The following is a 10125-nucleotide window of genomic DNA, read 5'->3' on the forward strand; positions in this document are numbered from 1 at the left end:
GAACTTGCAATCCTCCTGCCTCAGCCTCCCAAGTCGCTGGGATTACAGGTATGCTCGACTGTGCCCAGCTGAAGTTTAATACGCCTCGCCTCTTGAACCCCTAGCTTAGCAACACAGCACGCTGTAGGGTATCTGTTGCTTCCTCTTGTAATCATGGGGCTGCCTGGGAGCTGCAGTTGCTGCTGCCGTCCACCCTTGTGAGAGCACACTGGCCTGTCACCAGCTGGAGAATAGATCAAAATTCAAAATTTGAAGTGCGGTTTCTACTGAGTGTCACTTTTGCATCGTCATGAGGTTGAAAATCATAAATCAAACCATCATAAGTTGAATCATTGCTGTCACACCACCATAAGTCAGGGACCGTCTGTGAGTGATGTGACCGTTTAACTTCTCCACTCGACGGCAGAGGGACACTTGGGGCCAGGCTTGTCATGAACAGAGCTACTTGGGACACTCTTTGTTTTCTTTCAAGTCCTCACGCTCGCTGGAGAGGTGCTTTACCCCTAAGACACCTTCAACCCGAGACTCTTTTTTTTTTTTTTTAACAAAAAGAAATTTGTTTTATTCCTGAAACATTGGGGTCATTTATGTAGGTAGTTTTGTTTGTATATATTTTGTTTTTTCCTCCAACACCATAGAGTTTCCTAAAATAGGGCAGAAATCAGTACTGGATTCAGAATTATTAAAAATTATTAAGGCTGCCTGAGATACTGGAACTGGGTGCAGGATTTGGGGCGTCCTGGGGAAGGCACGCCCACTATTTGCCACTAACGCTGCTACAGTCGGGATCTTAAAGGTCCTCCAAAGGCCCATCTGTTCAAGGCCTGGTCCCCAGAGTGGTGCCACTGGGAGGTGGTGGGACCTTTAAGAGGCGGGGCCTAATGAAAGTCTTTAGGTCACTAGGGGCCTGCCTCACCCCTCCCCTGCCCCTCAGCTTCTGGACCATGGAGGGAATCACCTTGCTCCACCACGTGCTCCTGGCACCATGAGCTGCCTCCCCACAGGCCCCAAAGCAACAGAGTCAACTGATCATGGACTGGAGCCTCCGAAGCTGTGGGCCACCGTAAACCTTTGCTCTTCATAAGTGAACTGCCTAAGGCATTTTGTTACAGTGGCAGAGAGCTGACTCAGGTTGAAAGACCCTAATTTTGTTCCCAGCTGCAGGGGCATTCTTGTTGGTGTCTCCCAGGCACCTGTGTGAGTTCCTCTAAGGTGAATCCTTCATGGAGGACTCGCTGGGTCACCCATCTGTTTTCCAAAGGTGGTCTATAAATTCCCCCTCGTGACCGAGGCTGGGAGTTCTGGGCTCGTGTGATTGCTTCTGCGTTCATCTCAGTCTTTCACACGCAGAGGTGACCTTCCCTCTTCCCGCTGACCAAGGTCTCCAGGTATGGTCATTATAGACAAGAGCGCATGCAGTGGCCCCCACAGAAGCCGATCACTTACCCCACAGTCGAAGCAGTTGAAGGAGGAGTGGAAGTAAGGCCGCGTGCCGAGCCCGTACATTTTTATAAACATTTCGGACATAAAGAGTCCTAAGAAAATGAATTCTGCATAGTCTGGAGGGAGAAGGAGGAAACGGAGAGGCGGTCAGTCTGGGGTGAAGGCCGGCCAGGGCTTGTCCTCTAGAGCCCCCGTCTCCCTTCTGGAAAAGGAGAAGACTGGTGCCCCCCCAACCCCAGCTGATCTCAGAGGGAGTCCAGCTGCTCTCCAGCGGGTACCTCTGCTCTGGTTTGCAGAGAAGGGCTGGATGCAGGTCCTTGTCAAGGCCCTCGCTTTTGTGTTGACCAGTGGTTCCCCAGGAGCTTGGTACACTTCTATGTCCCCACTTTGAAAACCTCACAGGATAATTAACCAACAACCAGGGGCCTGGCGTGGACGCATAACGCTGCTGGGTCGTTTCTAAGAATCACGCTCCGTCCACTTTGGCCTGACTGAGCCCCCAAGGAAGAGGAAGAAATGGAAATCACAACGGGGTCCTGGTTTTGACTTGACGTCAGGATTGGATGCGGCACTGGGCCACCCGGCGCAGGCCCGGCTTCTCGGTACCCTCTGGAAATCCCGTCTAGCTGCTCATCTAAAAGTCTGGATCAAGACAAAGACTCCTGTTCTTTGATTTAGGAATGCCAAGGCCTCCGGGAAGGATAAAGGTGGATTAGCCTGCAAAGCAATGGCTCATCCCAGGTCCTGCTCTGAGGGGGATTTCTTAGTGGGGTAGGAAGCTGAGGTTGGGAAGCTCCTGGGGGGCTGGGGGGCTGCTCAGGGTTCTCACCTAACCAAGAGGAAGGGAGGAGGAGGGGTTCTGAGGGGGAGTCAGCCTAGAGAAAGGGAAGATGGAGACCCAAACACGCTTCTGAGAATTTCCCATCATGGCCATGCGGCTAATCGTTTGATGGCTGCTACGGGTGGAAGGTGTGTGTCCCCTTCCAAACGTTGTTGAAACTCAATCCCCCAAGGAACCAAAGTAAGAGGCAGGCCCACAGGGGCTGGTCACATCACATGGAGCCCCAGTAAACGGGATCAGATGCTCCCAAGAAAGGGTTCCATGGGTCGGTTCATCTCTCTTGCCTTTCTGCCTTCTGCCATGTGAAGACTCCGTGTTCCTCCCCCCACCCCAGGGGGCCCAATGTTCAAGGCACCTTCCTGGAAGCAGAGGGCAGCCCCACCAGGCAACCCAACCTGTCAGCACCTTGGTCTTGGACTTCCCAGTCTCCAGAATTGTGAGAAAATGAATTTCTATCTTTATTAAATTACCCAACCTCAGGTATTTTGTTATAGCAGCACACATGAGCTCAGACAAGGGACAAGAGTGTTTACTAATCTTGCTTTTAGTAGGTGGTTGGGTGGATTGTCGGGGTCCCTCATGCTTATTTTTTCACTGAAATTTCCCTTTATTTGTAGGACTCTAAGGGGTGACAGTGGTCTTCAGGGTCTAGGGTCTCTAGGATCAAAAGGCAGAAAAGGAAATCTGTCCATAACCTCAGGTCCCTTCTAAGACCCAGTGGAAGTGGACGAGTGCCTCTGGGATGCTTGTTTCCTGGTTACCATGGAAACACAGTGAGCCCTGCACAAGGCCTGAGAGAACTCCTCTCCCACAGAATTGGGGGATCTGGAAGAACTTTCTGGACCATCAGATCCAATTTCCATGGAGAACCGATGCGTTGGAGACCCAGACAACCTAAATACTTCATTGATTCTGAGACACAGTTTTATTCAGATTTTGACATCTCTGAAGTGGAGAGGTTTTTAAAATCAGCAGGTCCTAGTGTAGATGGCAAACTGTGTCTTTCTTGGTGGCACATAAAGAAGAGGATGCCTTGTGTTGAAAGACACCTTGGTGGATATGGATGGTGGTTATGACCGGCCCAAGGTCACATGGTGACTTAGGGCAGGGAAGGCATGCAGCATTCAGGTCACCTGGTGTTCGGAATCTATCGTCAGACACAGCTTGGACCCTGAAGCCTAGTTACCTGGGTTCAAATCCTAGCTTCATCACTTCTAGCTGTGGGACCTTGGACAAGTGACTGAACCTCTCTGTTTCTCAGTTATTTCAACAGGAAAATGGGGATAATTTAAGGATCTTTACAGACAGGAAGCCCAATCCTCTGTTCCTAAACCAGGACGGACTGCCAGGTGATTAGTAGGGAGGATACAGGGGACTAAAAATAGACCATCAGAGGAGGTTATAACAGGAAGTAGAGTCCTCATTTATAAGAGACTCCGGGGGGACCAAACACAATTACTAAGGTTGGAACTAGGTCAGGACTCTTGGAAAGAGAACTGGCCCCGAGGGGTGTCCTGGGGGGTCAGTCATGACTGGGAACCACGAGGGCTTCAAGGAGATGGTGACCTGGGCTAGGCTCTCGGCCTTTCTAGGTCAAAGACTCGACAGTCTCCTCGGCAGCTATCCCACATCCGTCCTGAACCAGGACGAGAGGGTGACAAATAAGTCAGGCCAGCCGAGAGATGCAGAGGAGGGTGCCGGTGGGTGGCGTGGTCTTGGGGAGCCCCACTCAGGGCCCCCCATGGGCACCTGCCCTTCGTGTGCCTGGCACACCTTTTGTTGATTCCTCAGAGCTCTTTACTTTTTAAGTCCTGGCGGGATGATCCCCATCTTTACGGCTTCTCCCCACCCCGGCCAGCCCCCAGCTTTGACCCCATCTTACGCTCGTCCTGGAACCAGACGGAGGGAGGAGGACCAGGCCTGAGGGTGCAGGACCCACGGAGAGCAAGGGGCTCTCACGGTCCTTGGAAGGGAGGCCAAGGGGGCGGGAGAGGAGGTGGCCAAGGAGCCAAAGGCGTGGGCACAGGGGGCCGAGGGTGGGACATGAGCAGGAGAAACAGGACAATGGCTTCACTGTTCCCAGAGAGGCCGGGAAGTTCCATGTGGGCTTCTGTCTTTACCCCGTTGCTGCCTCCCTCTGTCCCCCACTCCCTCCTGCAGCGCCCACAACTCTGCCTGGATTCTAGTTGACGGCCGTGGGCCCGGAGCAGGCGGGCTGTGCTGTGGCGTGGACACAGTGTCCCCTGAAAGGCTCAGGGGGTTAGAGGCTTGGGCCCGTGAGATGGCATTGGGAGGTGGTGTGGGCCTTTAAAAGGTGGGGCCTTGTGGGCGATCCCTGGCCAACTGTGGGCTGCTCTCCAAAGGCCTGGGATCCCAGGTGCCCTCGCCCTCTGCTTCTGGCTGCAGGAACGACCACTTGCTCCAACACACCCGTCACTGCCACTTCCCTACCCCATCAGTTTCCCATGGACACAGGTGCCACCTGCTCCAGCCTCCTAAACTGTGAGCTCAATAAACCTTTCCTCTTCATAAAGTCAGCTGCCACGGGCACTTTGTTGTAGTAACAGAAAACGGACTGACACAGCATCGGCCAACCGCAGCTGGAGAGACTCAGAGAGGACCGGAAAAAGACCCTGGCTCCCAGGGGAGGAGGTCGGGGAAGGGCCCGAGGAAGGGATCGAGGAGCGGGCGGTACTCACAGAGGAAGTCCGAGAGCCACTCGGGCTGGTTGTAGTGAACGATAGCGACGCACAGGGTGTTGAGGGCGACCAGACTGAGCACAGTCCAGTAGAAGGCCTGAGTTTTCACCATGCGGCGGATGTAGAAGCGCATCCTCCGTTCCTTCTTGTGGAAGAAGGTCGAGTTCTCTAGCTTGGCACTTTTGATGCTGGCTCGGGCGAAGGGGGACCCTGCCGGGGAGAGAACGCAGGGGTCAGGCAGGCATTTCTGGGGAGGGGCGTGGCCAGCGCAGCCACCGCCTCCGGCAAGCCCTCCGGCCCGGGAACCACCCTGACCGCGGGCTCAGTTTAGGGAGAAAGCAACGCCCCTGAGACGGTGGCACTGGAGGCCACCAGAGGGGGACAGGATGACAACAGGCAGGCCCAGGGCTCTCTCCAGCGAGAGCCTGTTGCCAGTCTGGGCTGCGTCTGATGCCTGTGGCCGTCCAGGGCCCCTGCCCAGGACCCGGTGCCGGCTGGGAAGGCCTCCAGCTGAGGGGGAGGGCCCCTGTCTTCCTGGGACCTTTCACTTCAGAAGCGGTCACCGGGGACCAACCGGGTGCGACTTCCACCTGCACACGTGTATGCTCTGGAGCGTCCACTGAGGACCTATCCTGCCCCCTGGGACACCCTAGTGTGGGGGCGTGACCCGAAAACCCACAGCAAGGCACTGTGCGGGGCCCAGGCGACTGGGGTGTTGGCCTAAGTCACCTCTGTGGCTGAGGTAGTGGAAAGAGCTAGTGCAAAAGTCCTGGGGCGGCACGTGCCTGCCTGACATGTTTGGTGTCACTGGAAGGAGTGGCTGACGGAGGAGGTGAGCCAGGGAGGTGACGGACCTCGCAAGGCCTGGGGAACCGCAGGGAAGACTCCGGGTTTGGCTGAGGTGGGAGCCAGGGAGGTTCTTGGAGGAGGAGCTGACATGGCTCAGGTGTTGGCAGGGGCCCTCTGGTGTCTGGGGAGGCACCGAGGGTGGGAGGCGAAGGTGGCAGCCAGGAGCCCAGGAGGGGGCGATAAAGGGACGTCTGGGCCCCGCGGGCGGTGTTTCAGGGGAAGCCAACTTTGGTGGATGGATCCAGGTGAGGCTGGAGAGAGGGAGGACCGGGGAGCGGGGCCTGTGTCCCCTGAGGACGGACGTCCTCCATGGAGTGGGGCAGCTGGGCAGGTGGCCAGGGCTGTGTGGGTGGAGACTCGTCTCCTGGCCTCTCTGGTCCTCCCTCCACAGTCTGCCTGGGGCTGCTCGGCTCAGGGCGCAGCCTCCCCCAGTGCGGCCTCCACTCCCTCCGTCCCTCTGCCTCCCCTCGAGGGGCTGAACTCCTGCTCCTGCTCCACCTCGGAGCCACCTTCCGTGGCGTTTTTAAAGTCGTGGTTCTGAGACGGACTCTCTCTCCGTTGCCCAGGCTGGCCTCAGGCTTGAGATCCTCCTGCCTCAGCCTCCCGAGCACGGGGGACGACGGGTGTGTGCCACCCAGGGCTCTCGTGGCTTTCTGGACCGTCCCTGCGGAGGGCTGAGCGGGGGTGCTGTGCGTCCCCCAGGGATTCGCGAGTTGGACACTTGGACCCAGGATGGCCATGTTTCAGCTGGAGGGACCTTTAAGAGGCGGGGCCTCGTGGGAGGACCCGGAGCCGCCCTCAGAGGGACTGGTCGTGGCTCCCCTGGGGCCCTGAGCTCCTGGGCCTGAGGCTTCCATTCCTCCCTCCCTGGCTTCCTTCCCTCAGTGTGATCCTTCCCTCCCGTCCACACCCCCACCAGGATGCCACCGGCCACAGTATGAGGCAGCCCAGGGGCCACTCACTGGAGGTGGCTCCATGTGGTGTATCTGCAGCTTCCAGAACCTGAGCTAAATAAACCTCTTTAAGAAAAATAAGTTCCCAGCCTCAGGGAATTCATTACAGTAACAGAAAATGAACCCACACAACCTCCCGCCTTATGGTTTGAATGGTGTCTTCCCAGAACTCGTGTTGAGGTCCCAGCCCCGGGATGTCACAATGAGGCTGTACAGAGGCCAAGGGGGTCGTTAAAGAAATAACTGAAGTAAAAAGAGGCCACTGGGGTGGTCCCAACCCAACAGGACTCATGTGCTTACAAGAGATGAGGAAGACCACGGGGGGACACAGGGAGAAGGTGCCCAGGAGGCTCAGGAGGCACAACTGTGTCCACACCCCCATCTCAGACGCGCAGCCTCCAGAGCCATGAGACGATAGATTTCTGTTGCTTAAGCCACTGAGTCTGGGGCAGTTGGTTAGAGTGGCCCCAGGGGACGGCTCAAATTTGAGGTTTCATCCTCAAATGAAACCCAGTTCACTTTAATTTTTATTCTTCTTATTTTTTTGAGACAGAGACTGGTCTCCAACTCCTGAACTCAAGAGATCCTCCTGCCTCAGCCTCCTGAGTTCTGGGTCTATAGGTGTGTGCCCTGGCACCTGGCTTTGAACCCTAGTTTGAAACAATTCCTGCAAGATGCTTTCTTTGGTTTTCTGCCAAATTCTTCCCTGCCCTATACATTCATGATATTTTCGGTCACATTTCTTACAGTTATTTCTGCTCTGAGGTAACCTTTTCCCCCTGATTTCAAAAATAATACAGGTGACTAATTCACACACCCCAGAAAATGTCATGTAGAAAGTGACAAACCCCTACAATCCCCCGATTTCTATACCTTTAACATTTCCAAATGTTGTTTTTAAAAATGGGATCATATTGTACCTAGTGTTGTGCAACTTGATGTATCTCAAAATACATCTTTCCCTGCTGGCAGCAACTGTGTGCTTTTTCCTAGCTGTAGAGTGTTTCACTGTATGGATATACCATGCTTTCTTTAACCATTCTTCCACTGCTGAGCATGGTGGGTTGTTTCTGTGTTTTTCCTTTTCCTTCCTTCCTTTCTTCCTTCCATGCTGGGCACTGAACCCCGGGCCTTGCCCATGCTAGACAAGTGCTCTACCACTGAGCTACATCCCAAGCCCTGTTTTTTACTTTTTGATCATCAGAAACAATGATGTTGAGAAGAGGCTGGGACATGGTCTTTTGCACGTGTTTAAAAATGGTTTTGAAGTACAGATGGAAGGTCAAGGAGTACGGACTCTTACTTAAAGTCTAATTAAATCATGCCAAATGCTATGTCACAATGGCACCAGATGAGAGTGCCCTCTGCCCTCCCTCCTTTTCCTCTCTCCCAGATCAGCTGAGGAAGGGCGACCCTGTTCTAAGGACGGCTGCTCCTTCCCCCCACACGGGAGGGAGGTCCTGGCTGGGCCGCGGGCGGAGCCTGGCATCCAGCCCAGGTTGTAGGGGCAGCAGCAGAACCTTCTTTGCCAATGAAAACAAACCACGTTTACCATGGAAGCCCCCAGGCTGATGGGGACGGATGTGACTGACCACGCTCGCGGGAGGTCCCCAGGCTCCCCTCGGCCACTCCAGCCCCATCCACAGGCTTCGGATAGAAACTAAAACTACAAATGAAGGCCAGCTTCCGGGTGCCGTTAGGACCTACTTAACCGGGAAGCCACGTGGGGTGGCCTGGGCGGGGACTGCGGGTGCACTTGGCGGGTTTCCACCTGGGTTCTGTGTTTGTGACACTCAGAGTGACTCAGGGGATACAGCTGAAGGGCTCCTTCCCCCAGGGAACGTGCCCAAAGGGGAGGGGAGCCCCGTGCACAGGTGTGCACAGAGCAGTCAAGTGGGGCTTTCTTCCTGGGGGTCCCCTTCCTCTGCCTCCGTGCCTCCCCTTCCCCCAGCCCCACTCCCTCCGCCTGGAGGCTCTTCTGTCTCCCTTCATGATTGGGATTTTAAAAATCATGTTTTAAAACCCCCACACCCTATTCCCCCTCACTGCAGAAGGACAAAAGCCACAGTCCCCGCTAATAAATCCATAGCACGTGAGGGGCACGAGGAAAAGAAAAGATGTCCCCAGGCGCCTCTCAAACAAACTCTTGTGGTTAAGATATTTCTTTGTTCTATTTTTCGAAACTGGAGATGGGACCCAGGACTGCTTCCACCCACTGAGCTGCGCCTCTGGCCCTTTTATTTCATATTTTGAGACAGGGTCTCGCTAAGTGGCTGAGGCTGGCCTCAAACCCATGATCCTCCTGCCTCAGCCTCCTGAGTTACTGGATCACAGGGGTGCGTCACCGCCCCCCGGCTCGGCTCTGGTCTCTGTGTTACAGTGGCAGAGGTCTGAGAACCATCTGTCACGCGTTCTCTCTGTGTCACTGCCCGGTGACTCTTCAGCTCTCAGTCTAAAGGCCACCTCCTCTGGGAAGCCCTCCAGCCATATCCCACCCTTCCAGAGTGGCCACACCCAGGACCCCCCATTTCCCTTACAGGCTTATTTGCAAACTCTGACTTAACATCTATTTGCAGGGCTGGACTGCAAGTTTCACAAGGTAGAATTCTTTGTCTTTCTTTTTATATCTTTCTTATCAGAGATGGAACCCAGGAGCACTCCACGCCTGAGCCACGTCCCCAGCCCTATTTTGTGTCTTATTTAGAGACAGGGGCTCACTGAGTTTCCTAGGGCCTTGCCTTTGCTGAGGCTGGCTTTGAACTCACGATCCTCCTGCCTCAGCCTCCTGAGCCGCTGGGATGACAGGCGTGTGCCACCATGCCCAGCCCTGAGCTCTGTGTCTTGTTCCCATCCGGGCACCTAATAACGGCAGCCCCCCCAAACTCTTCCCGAAGAGCTACAAGCGAGGCACCCCTAAGTCCCCAAATCCGGCATCCAAAATGCTCCCAGATCTCAAACCTCTTGAGGACGGAGCGACATCCCACGTGGAAAATTCCACACCACGAAATAGCAACAGCGTTTCATGCACAGAATCATCCAGAGGTGTATGACGTCAGTGCACACAAGGCATGTGGTGAGTACCACATTTAGACCTGGCTCCCAGGTTCCTCTGGGTCTCTCTGTCACTGTTCCAAAATCTGACAAGGGACCCTTGGCCATGGTGAACTGGCCGCTGTCACCGGGAGCCTTGTCTCTGCTGGCTCTGGACCCACCCAGGGAGACATGCGTGGTCCTTGCCACGGTCACGGCACCTGCCCGGGCTCAGCGGGGCGGGGGCAGGTGGGGACCCCGTGCAGGCGGCGGGTTCCCAGGCCTTCGCCCTGGTTCCGGGGTGGGTGGG

General features: G+C 55.3%; 1 protein-coding gene across 1 annotated transcript in view; it reads right to left on the reverse strand.

The window, feature by feature from the left end:
• Positions 1 to 10125, reverse strand: part of Cacna1a (calcium voltage-gated channel subunit alpha1 A) — a gene marked incomplete at its 5' end in the record, with an annotated part of 153626 nt that overhangs the window by 78814 nt on the left and 64687 nt on the right. Inside the window, 2 exons of the mRNA XM_048795338.1 lie at positions 1347 to 1559; positions 4984 to 5304. Of these exons, the coding sequence (XP_048651295.1) occupies positions 1347 to 1559; positions 4984 to 5304 (534 nt within the window). The remainder of the gene's footprint in view (positions 1 to 1346; positions 1560 to 4983; positions 5305 to 10125) is intronic.

The sequence above is a fragment of the Marmota marmota genome, unplaced genomic scaffold, assembly GCF_001458135.2.
Source record: "Marmota marmota marmota unplaced genomic scaffold, marMar, whole genome shotgun sequence".
Lineage (NCBI taxonomy): Eukaryota > Metazoa > Chordata > Mammalia > Rodentia > Sciuridae > Marmota > Marmota marmota.